The following is a 27009-nucleotide window of genomic DNA, read 5'->3' as shown; positions in this document are numbered from 1 at the left end:
TCCTTGAATTCTTAGACATTTCTTAGAATATTCCCTTGGTAAGATGAAAGGTGTTCACAAAGTATCTTAGGCCTTAAGAGAGCTCCTAAGGTGCCAAACTGTTCAGAGTAGGAAGGAGGACTTTGAAGAAGCTGAAGAGTGTCTTAAGCAGAGAAGATGGTGTAAAAGACAGAGAGGAAGGAGAGACATTCTCTGTATGTCTGGCTTGATGGAGTTGGGATAATGATTGTGGTTGGCCTCATCATCAATGAGCTTACTTTACCCACCCAGCGCAGTAACGTAATAACACCTGAGATAACATAACTGTTGTGTGGGCCGCCCGAAGAGGAGGTACTGCTGGCTCACCATAAGAGGGCGCCCTGCCTGTTGTCGGGTTTCAGGCACCAGAGGGCGCAGCCACCTCGCAGGAGCTCCAGGTGCGCCGACACTGACAGCTGTCAGTCATCATCATCATCATTCACCACCATAAAAGCCTGGGAGAATCATCAGACCCCTGCCGAGTTATCAGCTTACCCGTCAGGTAACCTACTCAGCCGCTTTGTGCCGTTCGCACATTTACTGCTTCTGATTTTTGCAGTCGTAACCTTTGGTATATTCGCAGCTTGGAGCTGGGTTTGTGGAAGTTGGAAGGAGTTGGCGTTTCCACTCCTCACTTCTCTTATCTCTAAGTATACTGTTGGTACTGCACGTTTTCAGTGTTCCTGTTTTCTGGGAGTGGTGGAGTTTTCCCTCAGGAGAGGAACTGAACTGTTTGCTGACTATTACTGGGTGTACACACACCCACCTCTAACCTGTGTCTGTTCCTGCCAGCAATATCGGATCTGACAGCCGGGAGCAGTGGCCACCTGGGGACTCGGGATTTGGCGGCTCCAGAGTACTGCAGGTCTCCGTTGGCGGTGGAACCTTGTGGGTCCCGACTCTTCTCTGGATAGGTGTCTCCTATCCTCGGGCCTGCCCACACGTCACTTTTTTGTGGAATTTTTGATTGACAGACTAATAGCAGTTTTGGACCTGTGGTGCACATTTGCAATATTGAATTGTATTTATTGGCATCTCTATTGTCCATTCATTTACGCCCCCTGTGTGGGTCCGTGTCCTACACTTTCCCAACAGGATAACTCGGCCAAACGTCATGGATTCCGTGGGGCACATACCATCCGTTGAACAATCAATGGAGATGCAAGGTGCACAGGCTCCAGCAGGAGACATGATGGGTGAGTTGCAGCAAATACTGACCACCCTCACTGCTCGGCTGGATTTGGTGACCAAGCAGAATATACTGCTCAGTCATAGGATGGAGGCTCTCACCGCTCAGGTGGAAGCGCGCAGACAGGGCGCGGCTGCAGCTGCTCCTCCTGCGGACCTGTTGCTGAACAGAGAACCTCCAGTGGATGTTCAACGAACTCCCCCCCGAAGCATACATTAGCCCCCCGGAACCATATGGGGGTTGTGTCGAGACGTGCGCGGACTTCTTAATGCAGTGCTTGCTCATCTTTGCAGAACGCCCCGTTATGTACGCGTCAGACTCCAGCCGGGTGGCTTATTTGCTTCGAGGTGAGGCACGCGCCTGGGCTACGGCACTTTGGGAACAGAACTCGCGGCTCCTAATGACATACACTGGGTTTGTGAGGGAGTTCAGACAGGTGTTCGATCACCCGAACCGAGGCGAAACTGCTTCCAACTTGCGGCTGTCAATTTGACAGGGGCAACGGAGCGCTGCTGAGTATGCAGTTGACTTCCGCGTCGCAGCAGCGAGAGCCGGCTGGAATATGGTAGCGCTTAGACAACCGATTAGAGGAACGACGACGGGGGCGAGATGAAGGGCGTGGCCGGGCACAAGCCGTCCCTCTCCCTTCCAGGTCCGAAACAGCGCCGCCTTCCCCACGCTCCAAAGCCAAAGCGCTCCGCGTGATGACAGCTCCCCCTGCTGACGAAGCTATGGACACGAGTAGGGCGAAAATGAGATCAGCCAACAGACAAAGGAGGCTGGCCCGTGGAGAGTGTTTTATCTGTGGCTCGAGTAAGCATTTGCAGAAGAATTGCCCCAAGCGGTTAAACACCAACGCTCGCCTTTAGAGACTGGGCTAAGGGTGGGCCATAACACACACGCGGGAAATGCACGAAAATCCGCACGAGTCCCAGTCAAGATCCTCTGTGGGGATTTAACCCTTCATGCCCCAGCACTCATCGACACGTGGTCAGAGGGGAATCTGCTTGATAGCAGATGGGCTAAGGAAGTAGGGCTCCCTCTAGTGGCCCTTCCTTCACCTTTGAAGGTACGGGCACTAGATGGTACCCTTCTTCAATTAATAACACACCAGACACAGCCCTTAACACTGGTTGTGTCTGGAAACCACAGGGAGGAGATTGGGTTTTTTGTAACACCTTCTACCTCCAGAATCATTTTGGGTTATCCATGGATGAGTAAGCACAATTCCCGGATCAACTGGCCGACTGGGGTTGTGGCTCAGTGGAGCAAAACCTGCCACGGGAGTGTCTAAGATCCTCGGTCCCTCCCGGTGCGATTGCTAAAGAGGAGGTCCGTGTTCCCCCCAATCTTACGGCGGTGTCCGTTGAGTACCATGATCTTGCTGACATTTTCAGCAAAGATCTGGCACTCACCCTTCCCCCGCACTGGCCTTATGATTGTGCTATTGATTTGATTCCGGGCGCTGAGTATCTGTCCAGCAGACTCTACAACCTCTCACGCCCTGAGCGCGAATCAATGGAGACCTACATCCGGGACTCTTTAGCTGCCGGGTTAATCCGGAACTCTTCCTCCCCGTTAGGTGCTGGTTTCTTTTTTGTGGGCAAGAAGGACAGCGGACTCTGTCCATGCATTGATTACAGAGAGCTGAATGAGATTACGGTTCGCAACCGATACCCGTTGCCTCTGTTGGATTCAGTATTCATGCCCCTGCATGGAGCCAAAATGTTCACGAAACTGGATCTTAGGAATGCATAACACCTGGTTCGGATCCGGAAGGGAGACAAATGGAAGACGGCATTTAACACCCCGTTAGGTCACTTTGAGTACCTGGTCATGCCGTTCGGCCTCACTAACGCCCCCGCGATGTTCCAAGCTTTGGTAAATGACGTCTTGCGGGACTTCCTGCATTGGTTCGTCTTTGTATACCTGGACGATATCCTCATCTTCTCCCCGGATCCTGAGACCCATGTGAAGCATGTACGTCAGGTCCTGCAGCAGTTGTTGGAGAACCGGCTGTTTGTGAAGGGCGAGAAGTGCGAGTTCCACTGTGCTTCTTTGTCCTTCCTGGGGTTCATCATCTCCTCTAGCTCCGTCGCACCCGATCCGGCCAAGGTTGCGGCGGTGAGAGATTGGCCCCAACCAGCAAGCCGTAGAAAGCTGCAACAGTTCCTCGACTTTGTGAATTTCTATAGGAGGTTCATCAAGGGCTACAGTCAGGTGGTTGGTCCCCTGACAGCCCTGACCTCCCCAAAAGTCCCCTTCACCTGGTCGGATCAGTGCGAAGCCACGTTTTGGGAGCTGAAACACCAGTTCTCGACTGCACCAGTTCTGGTGCAGCCCGATCCTAGCCGCCAGTTTGTTGTTGAAGTGGATGCCTCTGACTCAGGGATAGGAGCCGTGCTGTCCCAGAGCGGGGAGTCTGATAAGGTCCTCCACCCTTGTGCCTATTTTTCCCGCAGGTTGACCCCAGCAGAACGGAACTATGACGTCGGAAATCGGGAGCTCCTGGCGGTGAAAGAGGCCTGGAGGAGTGGAGACACTTGTTGGAGGGAGCTGTGGTACCAGTCACAGTTTTCACTGACCATTGGAACCTGGAGTACATCCGGAACGCTAAGCGTCTGAACCCCAGGCAAGCCCGTTGGTCACTGTTCTTTGGACGCTTTGACTTCCGGATAACATACTGCCCCGGGACCAAAAACCAACGGTCTGACGCACTGTCCCGGGTGCATGAAGAGGAGGTCAGAACAAAGCTGTCGGATCCACTTGACACCATCATCCCGGAGTCCACTATCATCGCCACCTTCACGTGGGACGTGGAAAACATCATCAGGGAGGCCCTGACGCATCACCCAGACACCGGCGGTGGCCCATCGAACAGACTGTACGTCCCACCAGACGCAAGAGCTGCGGTCCTGGACTTCTGTCATGGTTCTAAGCTCTCCTGCCATCCAGGGATGTGAAGAACCGTGGCAGTGGTCTGGCAGCAATTTTGGTGGGCGTCCATGGAAGCCGATGTCCGGGAGTATGTCCGGGCCTGCACCACCTGTGCCAGGGGCAAGGCTGTCCACCAAGCAGAGAGAGGACTCCTTCAGCCGTTGCCGGTGCCTCGACGCCCCTGGTCCCATATTGGCTTGGACTTCGTCACGGGTCTCCCTGTGTCCCAGGGAATGACGACCATCATGACGATAGTGGACCGATTCTCCAAGGCGGCCCACTTCATGGCCCTCCCGAAGCTCCCGACGCCCCAGGAGACTGCAGACCTCCTGGTCCACCACGTCATGCATCTGCATGGTATCCCCACGAACATCATCTCCGACCGTGGTGCCCAGTTCTCCTCGTAAGTCTGGAGGAGTTTCTGTAGGGAACTGGGGGCCACCGTGAGGCTCTCGTCCAGGTACCACCCCCAAACTAATGGACAAGGAGAGCGGGCTAATCAAGATCTGGAACAGGCCCTAAGATGTGTGACCTCCGCGCACCCGACGGCCTGGAGTCAACATCTGGCCTGGATCGAGTACGCCCACAACAGCCAAGTCTCATTGGCGACCGGCCTCTCCCCCTTCGAAGCCTGCTTGGGGTACCAGCCCCCATTGTTTCCGGTTGTGGAGGGAGAGGTCCAGGTCCCCTCAGTCCAGGCCCACCACAGAAGGTGCTGTCGGGTGTGGCGAACAGCCCGCTCTGCCCTTCTGAAAGCCCGGACGAGGGCGAAGGGCCATGCAGATCGCCGATGCACCCCAGCCCCCACTTACCAGCCCGGGCAGGAGGTCTGGCTATCCACAAAGAACATTCCTCTGCACACGGACTCACCAAAGTTGACAGACAGATTTATCCGTCCATTTCCCATCCTCAAAGTAATCAGTCCAGCCGCAGTGAAGCTTAAACTCCCAGCTTCACTGCGGATCCATCCGGTATTTCATGTCTCCAAAATCAAGCCCTGCCACACATCCGACCTCTGCACCCCCGGACCAGCACCGCCTCCTGCTCGCATCATCGACGGAGAGCCTGCATGGATGGTGAGAAGGCTCCTTGATGTTCGCCGGAGGGGTCGGGGGTTCCAGTATTTGGTGGAGTGGGAGGGGTACGGACCCAAAGAGTGCTCCTGGGTGAAGAGGAGCTTCATCCTGGATCCGGCCCTCCTGGCCAACTTCTACCAACGACATCCCGAAAGCCTGGTCGGGCGCCAGGAGGCGCCCGTTGAGGGGGTGATCCTGTTGTGTGGGCCGCCCGAAGAGGAGGTACTGCTGGCTCACCACCAGAGGGTGCCCTGCCTGTTGTCGGGTTTCTGGCACCAGAGGGCGCAGCTGCCTCACAGGAGCTCCAGGTGCGCTGACACTGACAGCTGTCAGTCATCATCATCATTCACCACCATAAAAGCCTGGGAGAATCATCAGAACCCTGCCAAGTTATCAGCTTACCCGTCAGGTAACCTACTCAACCGCTTTGTGCCTTTCGCACATTTATTGCTTCTGATTTTTGCAGTCATAACCTTTGGTATACTCGCAGCTTGGAGCTGGGTTTGTGGAAGTTGGAAGGAGTTGACGTTTCCACTCCTCACTTCTCTTATCTCTAAGTATACTGTTGGTACTGCACGTTTTCAGTGTTCCTGTTTTCTGGGAGTGGTGGAGTTTTCCCTCAGGAGAGGAACTGAACTGTTTGCTGACTGTTACTGGGTGTACACACACCCACCTATAACCTGTGTCTGTTCCTGCCAGCAGTACCGGATCTGACAGCCGGGAGCAGTGGCCACCTGGGGACTCGGGATTTGGCGGCTCCAGAGTACTGCAGGTCTCCGTTGGCGGTGGAACCTTGTGGGTCCCGGCTCTTCTCTGGATAGGCGTCTCCTATCCTCGGGCCTGCCCACACGTCACCTTTTTGTGGAACTTTTGATTGACAGACTAATAGCAGTTTTGGACCTGTGGTGCACATTTGCAATATTAAATTGTATTTATTGGCATCTCTATTGTCCATTCATTTATGCCCCCTGTGTGGGTCCGTGTCCTACACTTTCCCAACAATAACACTGTCATAACAACACTGCAATACGTGGCTACGGAAAAAATATAAATTGCAAGTAAATACATATTTGTATTTATACTACTACTTGTCAGTCAGTCTAGTACAGACTAGGATAATACTGTGCAACAAAAAAGAAAAGAGATAGAGAGAAAAGAGGAAAAAAGAGTACAAAATCTTCAGAAAAACTGTTCAAAAGTTCCAAGACACAGCTTAAATATTCAGAAAAAAAACAACAGTTAATTTGATTTCGTGACATCTTTGGCATTCGCCGTGGATGTGGAATTGTTCTGGAAAAACGTTCCCTTTTTTGAACATGCTGACAGCAAACGACTTCGGCTATCAGTTTCTCTATACCCACATCATTCTGATCAAACCAGTCAGGGTGCCACCGCGTTGGGTGTCCAAGGACTTTTTTTGCAGCAGTGCTGCAAAAGAGCTCTGCTGATTTGCACACTGCTGATTTGACCCCATCGCTCATTCACACTCATCTCCTCTGTGTTGGGATCCTGCAGCTGGTTGATACGGTCAGACACCTTGTTTTCCAGTTCCTCTGCCTTTTGTTGTAGCAAGCTCAAAGGTTGTCTCGCATGTTTTTGGCGGACCGGGGCTATATGCAGATTACATACTGCCCTCACCATTAGGTGGTCCGTTGCACACGTCGCACCTCACATCAACCTTGTAGATTTTAAGTCCCTAAGCTCATCTCTCCACACAAGGATGTAGTCCAGCAGGTGCCAGGTGCATGAGGATGGTTTTAATACCTACTCCTGTATATTATATAGTACCATATTTATTGTATATGTCATTTATTACTCTTAATATTTAAATATAAGTTACATATATATAAATATATGATGTCTTATCTTTCTTATGTCTTATTATTTATTATTATATATACTTTTTTTCTTGAGCTGCTTGGGTGGGTAGGGAGAGTTCCCATGCAATAAAAAAGCTTTTCAACCTACCATCCCTGGTTCTCAAGACCAGGCACCTAAATGGCTCTACTCTTTTCTACTCTTCTATTTTCCTTTTTCCTTTTAGATATTTAGATATACCTTAGTATACTAGCACAGTTCCACCTTAGAATTGGAATACAATATATAACATATACCTTACTGAATTTTCATGGGAGCATCCATAAATAGTACCACTTATCAGGCATGGCGAAGAAGGTATTAGGGCCATTTCTGTGCAAAGTTCCAGCAGCCAACTGCTGTTTGAGTACGTCCAGCCTCTTGCTCGTGCTCCCAGCACACGACTCCAGCCCACAACTCCAGCAGTATAGTTTGAGTGCAGAGGTTAAACTATCCACAAGACTGTCTAATGATTAGGCATTTTCCAAACGTGAAGCTAAAATATCAGGCAGTCTAGCGCCGAGTTCACTCGTAGATAAAGAGTTGATGTGTCACCGCAGTGATGAATAAGGTTGTTGTTCCACTAAACACAGCAGTGCAACTGTAAACTTTTAAGTGAGTGATCAGAGACCACTGGCGCAAGAGGCATGATGTCAATATTTGTGACAGCAATACCACATGCTAGAACAAAATCCAGTGTATTTCCACTAATGTGTGTCAAATCCTGATTGTATTGCTTGAATCCTCACTACTCAGTCATCGTCAACCGCTTACTCCAATTAAGGGTCGTGGGGGAGGGGCCCTGGAGCCTATCCCAGCAGTTACAGAACTAATACATCCATAATTTCCATAAGTGATTTGCAGAGGGGATCAGAAGGCTTATTCATATGAATGTTGAAGTCACTAACAATCAGAATATTATCTACACCAGTTGACAAGTTAGAGATAAACTCACCAGAATTCAGAGTATGGGCCAGGGACCTATATACAGTAACAAAGAAATACAGCTGATTTTTATTGTTGTGGCCTTGGCTATACATACACTCAACAAAAATATAAACGCAACACTTTTGGTTTTGCTCCCATTTTGTATGAGATGAACTCAAAGATCTAAAACTTTTTCCACATACACAATATCAACAATATCACCATTTCCCTCAAATATCGTTCACAAACCAGTCGAAATCTGTGATAGTGAGCACTTCTCCTTTGCTGAGATAATCCATCCCACCTCACAGGTGTGCCATATCAAGATGCTGATTAGACACCATGATTAGTGCACAGGTGTGCCTTAGACTGCCCACAATAAAAGGCCACTCTGAAAGGTGCAGTTTTATCACACAGCACAATGCCACAAATGTCGCAAGATTTGAGGGAGCGTGCAATTGGCATGCTGACAGCAGGAATGTCAACCAGAGCTGTTGCTCGTGTATTGAATGTTCATTTCTCTACCATAAGCCGTCTCCAAAGGCGTTTCAGAGAATTTGGCAGTACATCCAACCAGCCTCACAACCGCAGACCACGTGTAACCACACCAGCCCAGGACCTCCACATCCAGCATGTTCACCTCCAAGATCGTCTGAGACCAGCCACTCGGACAGCTATATTTTTGTTGAGTATAGTATCATGAGCAGAGCGGCGAATCAGATGTTCAACCAAACTATATTTATGACCCCCAACAGCTAATAAACTAAACCTAGATTTATAAATAAGAGCAACAACCCAGCCTTGCTTCGCATCACGAGGGACGTGACTAAATTTGTACACCGGTGGGCAGTCCTCATTTAAGGGGAGGACAGCAGAAGTTTTAAGCCAGGTTTCACATAACCCAATCATATCTAAGTGGTGATCCATAATTCAATCATTAATCAACAGTGATTTTGACAACAGTGACCTTATGGTTGACAATTGGACTGTTTGGATTTAGGGGTGGTTCCAGAGTAGCATATCTAAGATGCCTAGAAGTAGGTTTAGGTTTCAGACATTCCACATGTGTTGTAGGTAAGAGACAAAATATTCAATATTGCTGGAACAGTCAGTGGGCCATCCTAAATTTCAACATCATCCAATGTAGTTGCAAGGTTGCAAGGCATATCTCTTTATGCTTTTTATGGACACGTCTATGGAAACAGGCCACAGTCTCAACTGGACGAATTTCCCTCCCTGCCACATAAACTGCACTTTCACCATTGTGGATTTTCTGCACTAATTTCCCCACTAAGCTATGGATTCTACATCCGCATTCATCATAAGCCTTGCAGGACCTCTAATCACCTGCTCCATGGCCTGCTGTAAAGTCCTGATGTTACCCTCCCTGCATAGTTCTATGTTCGCAGACAAGATGGTGGCACCTTCCCCAGTAGGGTGAATGGTAAATGGACTACATTTATATAGTGCTTTTCCATTTGCATCAGCCACTCAAAGCGCTTTACAAATAATGCCTCACATTCACCCCAATGTGAGGATGCTGCCATACAAGGTACTCACTACACGCCAGGAGCAACTAAGGGATTAAGGACCTTGCCCAAGGGCCCTCCATGGTGAAAGCCATCCAGCATGAGCAAGCCACAGCTGCCCCAAAACGAAGGCCAGTTATGAATAAAACTAAAGCCTTGCTGTCTACAAAATTGCACCAGGCACCTATTTAATGATGTCAGCCTGGTAAATGCCCCATCATTACCCCAGGAGGGGACCAGAGACTATTAATTAATGCCGACACATCTTTCTGGCAAGGTCACAAGTCCTCTCGATGTCCATTTTTGTGACATCAGAGTGCTTCATTCTAATATCATTGTCGCCAACATGAATAATTATGTGGCTGTATCTCGTGCCATGTTCTTTTGTCTGTCTGCCCTTCTGCAGCGTCAGCACCCTAAAATGAAAGGCAATATTGAGAGCTCTGGCCCCAGGGATACATTTAATGTCAGCCGGTGTCTGTAACCTGACTTTGCGGGTAATAAAATCCCCTATCACTAATGTCTGGGGTTATGGCCTGGAGGTAGGGGTGGAAGTCACCCGTGGGCTCAAAGGCCAAAAAGTGGTTCACAGTTCACAATGGCGAGTATGACCCAGGTATCACAACTGGGCACCGACCCACAGGTGACTTCCTCCACCTAACAACTGTCTGAAAGCCATCGTCCGCAGCAAGGATTGCTAAGCCAATGCTGACGGGAGTGCAAGCCAGCCCAATACTAACCTCATCTCAGACTCAGACTCACTTTATTGTCACTCGACCCTTACAGGCAGAACAAAATGCAGTTTCTCCAGGTCTTGGTGTAGTTAACCAAGACTAATGACAATTTAACCTAACATTAATCTAAACTTTTACAATGTACAATAAACGCATGGCTGTGGCCACATAATATATATACAAAGGCATAGGGTCAGCAGCAGCAGCATTAGAGCATTAGAAAAGTGACAATGTGACAACTCTTCAACAGTCTGACAGCATTCGGGTAGAAGCTATTTTTCAGTCTGGACATTTTTGCCCGGATGCTGCGCAGCCTCCTTCCAGAGGGAAGGGGTGTAAACAGACCATGCACAGGGTGAGTGGAGTCTTGGAGGATGCAGATGGCTCTGTCTCTACATCTGGAGATGTAGATGTCCCCAATGGGCGGTAAGCTGCATCCAATGGTCCTCTGTGCAGACTTCACCACCCGCTGCAGTGCCTTCTTCTCTGCCACCATGCAGCCACCGTATCACACAGGGAGCCAGCAGGACAGGACACTCTCCACTGTACAGCTGTAGAAGGCCCTGAGGACCTCTGTGTTCAGTCCGGCCCTTCCTAATTTCCTTTGGTGGGCTTTCTTGATGACAAACATGGTGTTGATGTGCCAGGTGAAAGTGTTGGAGAGGTGGACTCGGAGGAGACGATCGCCACCACTGCTCTGTTGATGTAGAGGGGTGAGGGAGTGGTGTGGACTGACCTGTAGAAGTCATCTGGAGTGCCGGTAACATCTCCACTGGACTAGGAAACTGTTCTAGCTTACGGACACTGCACTCTAGTAGAGCCACCCGATCTGCCAGCATTGCGCATTATTAATGTAAAGTGTAAAGTAGTGTACTTCGTACACCAGAAAATCCAATAGTGTAGCCAACCTAGCACAGCTAACTGCTAACAAAAATGCTAACCACTCCTAAGATTCACAGAGGAATAAAATAATGAGCTAAAATTCATAGCAGTTACACTGAAAAACTAACAGAAGTATAAGACTGGTAATAGTAATAAGAGAAATAACTCAGCCACATGGGGTTTGCAGCCAGTACATTCTGAGTGCTGGTCCCAAGCCCGGATAAATGAGGAGGGTTGCGTCAGGAAGGGCATCCGATGTAAAACAAGCCAACCCAACTATGCAGACTAAGAATCGAATTTCCATACCGGATCAGTCGAGGCCAGAGTTAACAACGTCTGCCACCGGTGCTGTTGCCCAACAGGGTGCTGATGGAAACTGGGCTACTGCTGGGTGAAGACAACGAAGAAGAGGAGGAGAACATTTCCTCAAACAGCGGGAGAAGAAGAAAACTAGAAGGGTGGAAATGAGAGTGGGGACTTTGAATGTTGGTAGTATGACAGGTAAAGGGAGAGAGCTGGCTGATATGATGGAGAGGAGAAAGGTAGACATACTGTGTGTGCAAGAGACCAAGTGGAAGGGAAGTAAGAGCAGGAGCATCGGCGGTGGATACAAGTTGTTGTTCCATGGTGAGGATAGGAAGAGAAACGGTGTTGGGGTCATTTTAAAGGAAGGGTATGTTAAAAGTGTGTTGGAGGTTATGTGAGTGTCTGACAGGGTGTTGAGTGTGAAGTTGGAAATTGAAGGGGTGATGATGAATATCATCAGTGCATATGCCCCACAGGTAGGTTGTGAGATGAAGGAGAAAGAAGATTTCTGGAGTGTGTTAGATGAGGTGGTGGAGAGTGTGCCCAAGCATGAAAGAGTAGTGATAGGAGCGGACTTCAATGGGCATGTTGGTGAAAGGAACAGAGGTGATGAGGAAGTAATGGGTAGATATGGTATCAAGGATAGGAATGGGGAAGGACAGATGGTAGTTGATTTTGCAAAAAGGATGGAAATGGCTGTGGTGAATACCTACTTTAAGAAAAGGGAGGAGCGTAGGATAACATATAAGAGTGGAGGAAGGTGCACACAGGTGGACTACATTCTTTATTGTGTAAAATTTAGCGAGCAGGTGAGAGAAGCACTGGTTGGAGGGGAAGCAATTTTGGACAACTGGAAAAATACTTCAAATGTGGTGAGGGAGACAGCTAGGACAGTACTGGGTATGACTTCTGGACAGTGGAAGGAAGACAAGGAGATTTGGTGGTGGAATGAAGAGGTCCAAGAAAGCATAAGGAGAAAGAGGTTGGTGAAAAAGTTTTGGGATAGTCGGAGAGATGAAGAAAGTAGACAAGAGTACAAGGAGATGTGGCGTAAGGTGAAAAGAGAAGTGGCAAAAATGAAGGAAAAGGCATATCTCAAGCTGTACAAGAAGTTGAATAGTAGAAAAGGATGTGCAGCAGGTTAGGGTGGTAAAAGATACACATGGTAATGTGCTGACAAGTGAGGAGTGTGTGTTGAGAAGGTGGAGGGAATATTTTTGAAGAGTTGATGAATGAAGAAAATGAGCGAGAGAAAAGGTTGGATGATGTGGTGAGAGTAAATCAGGAAGTACAAGAGATCAGTAAGGAAAAAGTGATGGCTGTGTCAGGAATTTCCGATATACGACAGGCGTGGAAAAACTCACGCATGCGCACGAGGGTTCAAGCATGTCTGACGTAAAAACATATGAATGAAATCCATATAGTTTTTGAAAAAAATAAAAAGGACCGTTGCTTTATTGACAGACCTCGTATTATCAATTATTAATGTCTTTACTTTGATTTGCTGTCTTTGATTTTGTCATTGATCTCATTCTTCATATACGTACACATTTATATACATGTTTCAATTATATATTATATAATTATTATATAATGTGTTTCATTTTAATATTACTCTCTTTGTTAATCACTGAATTGCTAAAGTAGTTATATTCCCTACATTGATTGATTGATACATACATATTCACTATATTCACTGAACTGTTTAAGTAATCATTAAACTGGGAAGATGAACAGATGAACTTTGGCTCAGGGAGACGGCAGACTGTTTTGCTGAGATCATGTTTTTGCTGAGCCCAGACGTACATTTTAATTAACAGTTCAGCCTTGAGCAGGGAGCGGTGTGACCTGCACAGGTTTTAAAGCCATAACAACTTCATATCAATGTGAGAATAGATTTGGTGGCGCTACTTGCTTGGTATTTTGTCTTTTCTATATGCCTGTATACACATTATTCTTAATAAATACAGGAAGTGAGTGGACGGGGCCCTTCAGCGCAGACGAGACAGTCGGTGAGGAGGGTCACGCTCATTCGCTCTCTCCTGATTCAGGAAAAGAAATTCAGTCTCTCCTGCGTGATTATTTTCTGTGTTAACTGAGTTGTTCTTTTTCAGGTCCAACTCTGAACAACTCTGACAGCTGCTATGAAAAGGATGAAGAGTGGAAAAGCAGTTGGTCCAGATGACATTCCAGTGGAGACATGGAAATGTCTTGGAAAGTGAGAGGATGCCTGAGGAGTGGAGACAAAGTATGCTGGTTCCTATTTTCAAGCACAAGGGTGATGTGCAGAGCTGCAGTAACTACAGAGGCATAAAGTTGATCAGCCACAGCATGAAGTTATGGGAAAGAGTTGTAGAAGCTAGGCTTAGAAAACAGGTGAAGATCTGTGATCAGCAATATGGTTTCATGCCGAGAAACAGCACTACAGATGCAATGTTTGCTCTGAGAATACTGTTGGAGAAGTACAGAGAAGGCCAGAAAGAGTTACATTGTATGTTTGTGGACTTAGAAAAAGCTTATGATAGGGTGCCAAGAGAAGAGCTGTGGTATTGTATGAGGAAGTGTGGAGTGGCAGAGAAGTATGTTAGGGTAGTGCAGGACATGTACAAGAATAGTGTGACAGTGGTGAGATGTGCAGTCGGAATGACAGACTCATTCAAGGTGGAGGTGGGATTACACCAACGATCAGCTCTGAGTCCTTTCTTGTTTGCGGTGGTGATGGACAAGTTGAAGGATGAGATCAGACAGGAGTCCCCATGGACTATGATGTTTGCAGATGACATTGTGATCTGCAGTGAGAGAGCAAGTTGAGTCTAGTCTGGAGAGGTGGAGATATGCTTTGGAGAGAAGGGGAATGAAAGTCAGTAGAAGCAAGACTGAGTACATTTGTGGGAATGGGAGGAAGCCCAGTGGAATAGTGCAGTTACAAGGAGTAGAAGTGGTGAAAGTAGATGAGTTTAAATATTTGGGGTCAACTGTTCAAAGTAATGGAGAGTGTGGTAAAGAGGTGAAGAAGAGAATGCAGGCAGGGTGGAGTGGGTGGAGAAAGGTGGCAGGAGGTATTTGTAACTGAAGAATATCAGCAAGAGTGAAGGGGAACGTTTACAAGACAGTAGTGAGACCAGCTATGTTATACAGCTTGGAGACGGTGGCACTAACAAAAAGACAGGAGGCAGAGCTGGAGCTGGCAGAGCTGAAGATGTTGAGATTCTCTTTGGGAGTGACGAGAATGGAAAAGTTTAGGAATGAACATATCAGAGGGACAGCTCAGGTGGGACGGCTTGGAGACAAAGTCAGAGAGGCGAGATTGAGATGGTTTGGACATGTGCAGAGGAAGGACCCAGGGTATATAGGGAAAAGGATGCTGAGGATGGAGCCACCAGGCAGGAAGAGAAGAGGGAGGCCATAGAGGAGGTTTATGGATGTGCTGAGGGAGGACATGCAGGTGGTTGGTCTGACAGAGGAAGATACAGAGGACAGGGTGAGATGGAAACAATTGATCTGCTGTGGCGACCCCTAATGGGAACAGCCAAAAGACAAGAAGAATAGTAATAAGAGAAATGATTACAAAAACCACAACGTGTAGCCGAGGTAGCGCAAGCTAACCACTAACAATAACTCTAACCACTCCTAAGATTCCCAACGGGAAAAATTTAGTTAAATAAGATTCACAATACATGCACTTAAAAACTAAAAGAAATGTTAAACAGAAATAGAGGAAACAAATATAACCTTGCAGTGATTCGAAGAGCGTCATTCAGCACACAGTCCCTCGGAAGCAAGCTGCCAGATAGTGAACCAGCAAATTACTGTCACAGAGCACACCCCAGTTGGTCACCTCAAAATGTCCACAAAGACTGTCTTCTGCCTCCTGTGATCACCTCTATACCACTCTGGTGATCACAGGTTGCTGTTGAACTGCAGGGATAACAAAGTGGCTCAAGATAGACCAGGTTATGGTCCACTTTGCTGAGCAGGGCGAGGGTTGTGGCCCTGTATGCTTCCTTCACATTAGTATATAGCAGGTCTACTATTTAAGGACCTGTGGCCCATTCTTGGACCGACTGTGCTGGAAATGATAAATATCTCATTAACTTCTGGATCTGTTCCTAAATGTTTCAAGTCTGCAGTGATCAAACCATTACTTAAGAAATCCAATCTCGACCCTAGTGTATTGAAGAATTATAGACAGATAACTAATCTATCATTTTGTTCTAAAATCCTGGAAAAAAGTGGTTTCGTGACAGCTCGTGGACTACCTCACTGAGAATAATCTTTTTGAGCCACTGCAGTCTGCTTTTAGAAAATATCACTCCGCAGAGACAGCACTTACTAAAGTAGTGAATGACCTTTTGCGAGCAATGGACTCAGATACCACTACAGTCTTGGTGCTGCTGGATCTTAGTGCTGCATTTCATACTGTGGATCATCATATTTTACTCAATAGGCTGGAAAATCACTTTGGGATTACTGGAACTGCTCTTGCCTGGTTGACGTCATACCTGTCCAGTCGCTCTTACTGCGTATTGTGTAATGGCATCTCCTCTGAGTGTAGGGACATGAAGTTTGGGGTTCCTCAGGGATCCGTTTTAGGCCCCCTGCTTTTTTCCCTTTATGTAGCACCTCTTGGGAATATCCTGCGGCGCTTTGGGATTTCCTTTCATTGCTATGCTGATGACACTCAATTGTACATGCCAATAACTGCTGGTAATCTCACTCACATAAAATCTTTGGAAGACTGCCTTGCATCAGTAAGAAGTTGGATGTCTAATAACTTCCTACTTTTAAATTCTGATAAGACTGAAGTTATGGTTCTTGGTCCAGCGAGGTATTGGTATAAATTTGATCAGCTAGCACTTAGCTTAGGTCCGTGTGTTATACATCATACGGATAAAGTGAGGAACGTTGGAGTAATTTTTGATCTTACATTGTCCTTTGATCTCCACATTAGAGACATTACGAGGACTGCTTTCTTCCATCTGCGAAATATAGCAAAGATTCGTCCCATCCTGTCTATGGCTGATGCTGAGACTTTTATTCATGCATTTGTCTATTCTAGATTGGACTATTGTAATGCTCTATTTTCTGGCTTACCGCAGTCCAGGATTAGGGGTCTTCAACTGGTTCAAAACGCTGCTGCCAGACTCTTGACACAAAGCAGAAAGTTTGACCACATTAAACCCGTTTTGGCGTCCCTGCACTGGATTCCTGTTCCTGCAAGATCGGATTTTAAAGTACTGTTATTAGTTTATAAAATCGTTCATGGACTTGCACCTCCCTATCTGGCTGATCTGGTAAGCCTTTATGTACCAGCTTGGGCCCTGCGTTCTCAGGGTGCAGGACTTCTGTGTGTTCCCAGGGTGAATAAAAAGTCTGCCGGTCACAGAGCTTTCTCTTACCGTGCCCCAGCTCTGTGGAACAATCTCCCAGCACACATTCGGCAGTCGGATGCTGTGGAGATTTTTAAGTCACGTTTAAAGACTCATTTGTTTTCTCTGTTTTATCATTAGTATTATGAAGTGTTTTTATTCTTGTATTCTTTTATGGTTGTCTTTCTTTTATGGTCTTTTTTTTTTTAATTGTTTTTTGTGTGAAGCGCCTTGAGACGATTTTAGCGTGAATTGGTGCTATATAAATTAATATATTTGAATTTGAATTTACTATCTTATTGTCTCTTGTTTTACAATCAACAAACTGCTTGAAAGTGGATGCTGAAAGGGTAACATGGTTAAACTCTCCAGAGATGGCAATAAAAGCCCTTGGGTGCAGTGTCTGCAGCCTGGTGATGACGCCACTGGCCTGTGATGCATGTGTGGCCAGTGAGATGTAAACAATGAGAACAATGATGTGGGACGTGGGATCTGGTTTACCTACACATTCCTTCACTGAAACGTGTCCAGGATTGCACCACGTGTTGTTCACATAGACAGTGACCCCCTGCCTTTCTCTATGCCACTGTTGTTGCAGCTATGGTCCCCTTGCACCAACTGAAAGCCAGGTAAACTACCAGGTATGTTGTCGTGCAGCCAAGTCTCTGTGAAGCACAAGACTGAGCTCTCACAAAACACACTATCGCTCCTCACGAGTGATGTTAATTCATCCATTTTGTTTGCCAATGATCTTTCAATGACATTCCTCATCACAATGGACGGAAGATATGGCCGGTATCTCCTCTTCCTTTGCCACCATCTCCTCCTGGCTCCACAGCCCTGGTATTTCCTCTGCAGTTCTTTAGGGATATCATGTCTTTCCCCATTCGGGCTACTGCGTCAGAGCTCCATCAGTTGATTCCTTGTGTAAAGAAAGGAGCCCTGGCGCTGCTCCACCATGTTCAAGACCCAGTGTTGCCGACCGAATGGCCCCCTTCTAAAAATCTGTCCCCCCTGCCTACACTGCGCATGCGTCATTTTAGAGTGAAGGCAGCAATTCCCCAATAAGCTCCCTGTTTCTGCTTAAAACTACCTAGTTTCTGGTTAAAACTCACTTTAGAAGGATTTAAGAAGTTTTGCAGTACCTCGTGGATTGGGATGGGTACGGTCCTGAGGAGCGGTTCTGGATCCCCTCTCGCTTCGTCTTGGACCCTCAGCTCATCCATGACTTTCATTCTGCTCATTCTGCTACTTCGGGGGGCCACTGGGGATCGGCCATTGAGGGGGTACCTTCGGATTGGGACTAAGAGGTCTTATGTTATGTCTTTCTGTTGTTTTGTTCTGCTTGGGTCTTGCTGCACTGCTTTCTCTTGTCCATCTCTTGGTGCTTGGTGGCGGGTGTGCCCCTCTGTCTTTCCACTCCCATGCCCTGGATCTTTCCCCCACACCTGTTCCTCATTGTCTGCTCATCCCCTTCTTGTATTGAAACCTCACCAAGTTCACCTGTTCCCGCCAGATCATCGTGCCTCACTGCTTTCGCTTCCAGCCCTTTTCTTCTGAGTTTTGTCTTGATTGCCTTGCTACGGTTTTGACCTTCTGCATGTTTTTTGGACCACGCCCTTGCCTAATGTTTTTGATACCATTGCTGTTTTTGGACTGCCTTCTTGTGTACCAAACCCTGAAAGTACCTAAAGTAAAGCCATTTAAAAGTGACTTGTCTGTGTTAGACCCTTGCATTTGTGTCCTGCCATTTCGGATCACTGACCTTGAAATAATCTGTGAATTGCTGCTGACGCTCCGAAATGACACGTGCAATGAAGGCAGAGGGGACTGATTTTTAGGGCGGACCGTTCAGTCGGCGACACCGGCTCGAGAAAAGTACTCCGAACTCCAGGGAAACGATAAATAACTTGTGAAGCAGCATGTATTCACTGGCCAATAAATTTTTAAAAACTATTCAATAAAAGAAAGTAGAGGAAGAAGAAAAAATAGTAAAGTGCTTAAAAGAGGTGGTGACGAGGATCACTCTGGCAGGCAGCTGTCTGTAACAGTGCCATCTTGAAAAAGCATTTCAATGCACACTGACATCGACATGCACATACTCTAAGTCAGAGTTGAGTACTTGGACTTGCAAGTACTTTTTCAGGTACACTGACATTGAACTTTTTCAAAAATGACAAAAGTACTTAGACTAAGCACATTTGAATTTTAAAGTACTTTTTTGAAATTGAACATTTTTACAGGGATATTCACATTAATAAATTAAAATAATCAAATATCTTGCCTTGATTGTAAGTAATTGAGGTGGTTAATGAGTTAGTGAGCTAATTGCAGTGGGTACTGAGAAGTATGTTCAATCGAGTAGTTAAAGTGTTCAACTAAGAAGTTAAACTAAAGAAGAAGAAGTTAAATTACTGGGTAGCAGGAGGTGGTAATGGTAGAAAATATTTTTTTTTTTTCAAATATGCTTACATCCACTTCAGAGATTCTGCATTGTGTAATTTGGGAGATATTTCATACCATGGTGTCATGGTGTCTACCATGACAAAAAAAAACCCACCCCATGCAAAAAAAGAAAACTGCAATATATACTGTAATTTTAACATCTTTCGAAATATTAGACACAGAAGGGTGCTACTCATACTGAACTCAGGGCATTCTACAAAGGACTACACTCAGGCTTAGCTAATCCCGTCAGTGATGACTTCACAAGATTTACAAAGCTCGAGTACCCTGTTGTGTCAAATGATCTATTCACTGGCGTTAAGAAGAACTACACTGAGGAAGTCTTGAGAGCAGTGTCGGATTTAGCTTAGGAATACACTGAGGAAGTACACTTGATGCTGCCTCATTGTAGAGTGTTCTGGCTAGGCAGAGGAGGAAATATGGGATTGATGAGGGGGCATTCCCAATGCAATATCTTGTGAGTGACCAGGGAGCAAAGGTCGATGAAACCCCTGTGCACAACATAGGTAAGGAGAGACAGTGTGGAAAAGTTGACTACAGGGTGAAAAAGTTAAGCACTTTAAATGCAGTCAGTAGGTCACTTATCTTACAGAAGAGCCAGGAGTTGAGAGCTGGCCAGATTTCATCTTTTAGGGGATTCAAGGCAGCTGTCCAAGCAAAAAGTGACCTGGAGTAAGAATATGAAAGAGAAGTTTAAGAAGGGAGCAGAGCAGAAGCAGGAGATGGCACAAAGAAATGAGAGGAAGAGGCCTGACATGTTGGACAAACTGAAATCTTGTGGCAACCGCTTCACTGATAGTGAGGAAGTTGAAAAGTTCCTCATGGAAACAACTGTGGGTGACAACGCCAAACAGCAAAGGATGAAACTGGAGGTTCAGTTTGCCATGGAAAGTACTACACTTCTGCCGAAAGTTGATCCAATCTTCCGAATCCAGGTGACATTACCAAGTGGGAAAAGAAGGATGAAGTCAGCCCAAGAGTTTGGCCAAGCCCTGATGTCCTACTTGGGCAAGAGAAGTGACAGAACCATACTGGAATATGAAAAATTCGAGCAAAGCCTTGACAAGCTGGCCTCCTCCTAAGTTATGTTATTCACAGTGTGACTGAAATAAAATCTTTGACAATGGTTTATGTTTTTAAAGATTTTGAAGAGCATGGCCTCCTCCTAAGTTCTGTTAATCACACAGTGAGACTGAAATAAAACCTTTGACAATGGTTTATGTTTTTAAAGTTTTTGAAGAGCATGGCCTCCTCCTAAGTTCTGTTATTCACACAGTGTTACTCAAATAAAACCTTTGTGAAAGAATTGTGTTTATAAAGTTTTTGAAGAGCATGAACAAACCTTACACATAGCAGAATAGCCAGATAATTGAAAATAGACCATACTTTGTTACATTCCAGGGGTGGGGGGTTATTTTTAAGATATAGGATTAATTTTGATGCCAAAATGCTGGTATTAATATTGTGAATCATTTCCCAAGTTCATGTATTGAAATTCTGACTTGTGATTTTACCACCTCCTGCTATACTGGGCTGCTAAATAAAAAAGAGTGGCATCTGGCCCATCATTCACCCACTCAACAAACTTACATCATGGATAAAAAGCGGTCTATTTTTTGGGATCACAAACCCTGAAGAGGAATCAGCAGCTGTCAAGCCCGATATCAACTGTTTCATCACTGCTGCCAGCCCATCATCCACCGCTCTCACGGACAGCAGCCCTCCTTGAGTATCAGTCACCTCTACATCTTCAAGTCTGCCCCTGCAGCCAGGCAACCACCACCCATCTTAGAAGTTGACAGCTACCTTGCTGAACCCACCACTGAAGAGAAGGAACACCCACTCACCTTCTGGAGGATCTCTGCCATCGGGTTCCCCACTTTGACCGTCCTTGAAGAAAAGCATCTCCGTGTCCCTGTTTCATCAGCCCCAGCTGAGAGGCTGTTCAGTGTGGCAAGAAAAATACTCTGTCCTTTTCATGCCAGGATGAATAACAAGACTTTTGAATTTGCAATGAATGCCAAATGTGACAAGGCTTGTAAGTAATATGCAAGCCATTGATGTCATTTCAATGATTATATGACATTCCATGTACTGGTATATAGGCATTTGCCACTTCTGGTTATGACCCAAACTTAGCACTTTACTTTGTTGTATTCATGGTAATTGAGATACTGACATTATATACTTACAATTGTAAATGTTACAAACACACAATGAAAAAAAAAGATAGCGCTGCATACGGCCACTTCTGTGTTTTGGTCCGCATTACTTTGTTTTTGTGCATTATTTCTTTCATATGCAATGGTTCCCAGATCACTTTCACCTGGACAGAGCTCATGAAGTTGGCCCCAGTGTGAAAGAGGCTTAACTGGACCACACGTCAGACTCAGGCTCAGGTTTTCGGTTCACAGTTTATCAGTCTAAAGTGATTTCAGCCTCTCTGAGGGCAAAACCCAAGTTGAGAGGAGAAAAATCAGCCCAAAGCTATCATCACTTTCTCTAAGGGGAGAGACACAAAAACATAATCCAGAGCCAGGCAATGTTCAGTAACCAAAATTCAGTTAGCAGTAGTAGTCTGACAAAGGGACAGGTGTTAGACAGAATAAGTAACCTGAGAATATCATACAACAGTCCATACAGCAGGTGTAATCAGGATTCCAGAATTACAGCAAGGTTCAATAACATGGAGTCCAAAAATACTCCAAGTACATCACAAAACACAGTTCCAGAATGACAGCAAGGATGGGAACATGGAGTCAGAAAACACAGGGACTTGGAATGCAAGAAAGCAGTACAGAACCCAATATAATCTGGTGACTAGAAGATGTTTTCATGGTCTTTACAAAGGATGTAAATCCAACCCCGAACGTGGACATATGAACGTGTAAGGTCAACATCTCTGAAGTCAAATCTAAGACAAGAAGGCCATCAAAACAAGAGCACTAAATATAAGCACCACAAAATAACACGGAGGAAAAACTATTGGAATTAACTCAGAGTGACTATGAAATAAACAAAGACAGGGAAACATGACAGGAGCCAAAACATGAACAATGACATTAATGTGTGTTGGAGCTTGACAGAGTGTCTGACAAGATGATGAGGTTGAAGCTGGAAATTGAAGGGGTGATAAATATCATCAGTGCATATACCCCACAAACTGAATGTAAGAATGAGGAAATAAAATATTTCTGGTGGGAGTTAGATAAGGTGGCAGAGAATGTACACAAAAAAGAAAGAACAGCAACTGGAGCGGACTTCAATCGGCATGTTGAAAAAAGCAGAGGTGATGAGAAGGTGATGGTTAGATATAGTATTAAGGAGAGGAATGTGAAAGGGCAAATGGTGGTAGACCTCGTAAAAAGGATGGAAATGGCTGTGGTGAATGTGATAATATCAGTGACCGTATTCTTGAGGAGGCTGTGAAGAAGACTGTCAGCGACCCTCTCAAATCACCAACAGTCTAATCCAGGGGAGGGCAATAGTGTGCCATGAAGGGCCAAGACATTACATATTTTCCTTGCTATCATCTCAGCAAGCGATTCTATTGATGATGAGGTGTTTCAGTTGAGGGGAGAAGCTCATTAGTAAACCCACCTGCTGGAGTGATTAGATGCAAAAAAAAAAAAAAAAAAAAAAAACGTGCACTGTCTTGGCTCTTGCTGCTCACCCCTGTAGGGCTTTAGGAGTAAGACATTCAACAAAGAAGTGATCAATGAGTCACTGCAGGTCAGGGGGGGCTATGGAGCCAAGGCACATGTTTACAGTTACAAACCTATAATATTACCTTTGACAAGACACTATTTTACATTTCACATGCTGTAAATTACTGGATAAATGGTTTACCTGGAGATCCCTGTTGTGGTTCTCACAGAGCAGCTGCATGAGACGAAGGATTGGTTGCATGATTGTGATGATGCCACTCATTTCACCTTCCTCCTGACCCTTGTCAGTTGTAGGCCCAGGAGAACAATCTGTGGCTGTGTGGTGGTCTTCAGATTCAGCCTCCTGTCGATAGGTCATGAAGGCCTTCTTGGTGACAGCGGAGGCTTCTATAAGTTGCTCCTTCACCTCTTCAGTCACTTCAGCCACCAGGGCTACATCGTTGACTAAACCACAGCAACAGATGACAACAAATAGTATGTGTAGTGGACGGACTGCAGTGGAATCTAAAATTCTCTACTTCTTTCAAGCAGAAAGCTAACATTTGCTGGAACCAATACACTTCTAAGGGGACAAGCCATGAGATCTCGGTCCTGATCAACAAAAAAGATTAATTTACAAGCACAAGTCCTTCAACAAAAACTGTATTTATTCTAATCCAATTACATTTTTTTCTGCAAATCTGATTGGTTAATCGTGTGAGATTTCAAACCAAAAAATATTGCATAGACGGTTGCAAACTATTCAACCGTTTCACATTTGATGTATTATTCCACTCCCTGACGGCGTGCGCTGCTATGCAAATGTCAATAATAGCGCCATGAACTGAGATTGAGAAAAAGTGGCGTAGCGACGACGATGCTGAAATTGATTCATTTAAGTTACTGTACAAAAGTACTGATGTGGATTCTGCTCACAGAATTTCGAGTTTGGCAGAATTTCGAGTTTGGCATGAAGACGTTGTTGCTATTGGACGAGCCGACCACACCCTTTGTTTGCGTAACAGTTTTATCGAACTATAGTATTATGTGGATTAAGATGTAGCCTTCAGTGGTGGACACGGTTCCGTGTAAACATTGGAACTGGATTAGAATGGGAATAACCCCCTTGTGTCTGATTATTTGCGGACGTTAATGCTGGATTATGGTCGCAAATAGCCGAAAAAGAGAGTTTGCAGTTCAACACGCAACTCCATCAGAACGTGCTTCAACATGCGACTCCATCACAACGCGGTTCAACACACGACTCCATCACAATAATGTTCAACATGTGACTCCATTCAAACACGGTTCAACACGTGACTCCATCCAAACGCAGTTCAACACGCAACTCCATCACAACATGGTTCAACATGTGACTCCATACAAACGCGGTTCAACACGTGACTCCATCACAACGCGGTTCAACACGCAACTCCATCACAACATGGTTCAACATGCGACTCCATACGAACGCTGTTCAACACGTGACTCCATCACAACGCGGTTCAACACGCAACTCCATCACAACGCGGTTCAACACGCAACTCCATCACAACGAGGTTCAACGCGTGACTCCATACGAACGGTGTTCAACACGTGACTCCATCCAAACGCGGTTCAACACGCAACTCCATCACAACGTGGTTCAACGCGTGACTCCATACGAACGGTGTTCAACACGTGACTCCATCCAAACGCAGTTCAACACGCAACTCCATCACAACATGGTTCAACATGTGACTCCATACGAACGCTGTTCAACACGTGACTCCATCACAACGCGGTTCAACACGCGACTCCATCACAACGCGGATCAACGCGTGACTCCATCCAAACGCGGTTCAACACGTGACTCCATCACAACGCAGTTCAACACGCAACTCCATCACAACGCGGTTCAACGCGTGACTCCATACGAACGGTGTTCAACACGTGACTCCATCTGAACGCGCTTCAACATGCGACTCCATCATAACACGGTTCAACACGTGACTCCATCACAACGCGGTTCAACACGTGACTCCATCAGAACGCAGTTCAACACGTGACTCCATCAGCATGCAGCTCAACACGTGACTCCATCAGAACGTGCTTCAACACGTGTCTCCATCACAACGCGGATCAACACGTGACTCCATCACAACGCGGTTCAACACTCGACTCCATCAGATCGCGGTTCAACACGCGACTCCATCCGAACACGGTTCAACACACGACTCCATCACAATGCGGTTCAACACGCGACTCAATCAGAACGCGGTTCAACACGCGACTCCATGACAACGCGGTTCAACACGCGACTCCATCACAACGCCGTTCAACAAGCGACTCCATCACCACGCCATTCAACACGCGACTCCATCACAACGCCGTTCAACACGCAACTCCATCACAACGCGGTTCAACACGTGACTCCATCACAACGCCGTTCAACACGCGACTCCATCACAATGCGGTTCAACACGCGACTCCATCACAACGGGGTTCAACACACGACTCCATCACAATGGGGTTCATCACGTGACTCTATACGAATGTGATTCAACATGTGACTCCATCAAAACGCGATTCAACACTCGACTCCATCAGAACCAGCTTCAACACGCGACTCCATCAGAACGCGCTTCAACACGCGACTCCATCAGAATGCGCTTCAACACGCGACTCCATCAGAACGCGCTTCAACACGTGACTCCATCACAACGAGGTTCAACATGCGACTCCATCACAACGCGGTTCAACACACGACTCCATCACAACGTGGTTCAACACGTGACTCCATCACAACGTGGTTCAACACGTGACTCCAACCGAACGCAGTTCAACACGTGACTCCATCACAACGTGGTTCAAAACGCGACTCCATCAGAACATGCTTCAACACGCGACTCCATCAGAACGCGCTTCGACACACGACTCCATCAGAACGCGGTTCAACACGCAACTCCATCACAACATGGTTTAACATGCGACTCCATACGAACGCTGTTCAACACGTGACTCCATCACAACGCGGTTCAACACGCAACTCCATCACAACGCGGTTCAACACTCAACTCCATCACAACGAGGTTCAACGCGTGACTCCATACGAACGGTGTTCAACACGTGACTCCATCCAAACGCGGTTCAACACGCAACTCCATCACAACGTGGTTCAACGCGTGACTCCATACAAACGGTGTTCAACACGTGACTCCATCCAAACGCAGTTCAACACGCAACTCCATCACAACATGGTTCAACATGTGACTCCATACGAACGCTGTTCAACACGTGACTCCATCACAACGCGGTTCAACACGCGACTCCATCACAACGCGGTTCAACGCGTGACTCCATCCGAACGCGGTTCAACACGTGACTCCATCACAACGCAGTTCAACACGCAACTCCATCACAACGCGGTTCAACGCGTGACTCCATACGAACGGTGTTCAACACGTGACTCCATCTGAACGCGGTTCAACACGTGACTCCATCACAACGCGGTTCAACACGTGACTCCATCACAACGCGGTTCAACACGTGACTCCATCAGAACGCGGTTCAACACGTGACTCCATCAGCACGCAGCTCAACACGTGACTCCATCAGAACGTGCTTCAACACGTGACTCCATCACAACGCGGTTCAACACGTGACTCCATCACAACGCGGTTCAACACTCGACTCCATCAGAACGCGGTTCAACACGCGACTCCATCCGAACACGGTTCAACACACGACTCCATCACAATGCGGTTCAACACGCGACTCCATCAGAACGCGGGTTCAACACGCGACTCCATGACACGCGGTTTTCAACACTGCGACTCCATCACAACGCCGTTCAACAATGCGACTCCATCACCACGCCATTCAAACACGCGCCTCCATCACAACGCCGTTCAACACGCAACATCCATCACAACGCGGCGTTCAACGCACGACCTCCATCACAAACGCGTTCAAACACGCGACTCCATCACAAGGCGGTTCAACACGCGACTCCATCACAACGGGGTTTCAACACAAGTCGACCCCCATCACAACGGGGTTCATCAGTGACTCTATACGCAATGCGATTCAA

At 46.6% G+C, this 27009-nt stretch overlaps 1 protein-coding gene across 1 annotated transcript in view; it reads right to left on the bottom strand.

Moving 5' to 3' along the window:
• Positions 1–27009, bottom strand: part of LOC117507641 (inositol 1,4,5-trisphosphate receptor type 1-like) — a 535403-nt gene that overhangs the window by 169976 nt on the left and 338418 nt on the right. The window contains exon 45 of the mRNA XM_034167459.1: positions 23140–23402. Coding sequence (XP_034023350.1) covers positions 23140–23402 — 263 coding nt within the window. The remainder of the gene's footprint in view (positions 1–23139; positions 23403–27009) is intronic.

Source organism: Thalassophryne amazonica, chromosome 3, assembly GCF_902500255.1.
Source record: "Thalassophryne amazonica chromosome 3, fThaAma1.1, whole genome shotgun sequence".
NCBI classification, from domain to species: Eukaryota; Metazoa; Chordata; class Actinopteri; order Batrachoidiformes; family Batrachoididae; genus Thalassophryne; species Thalassophryne amazonica.
The sequence above is the reverse complement of the archived record's forward strand: the minus strand, read 5'-3'. Positions and strand labels throughout refer to the sequence as shown.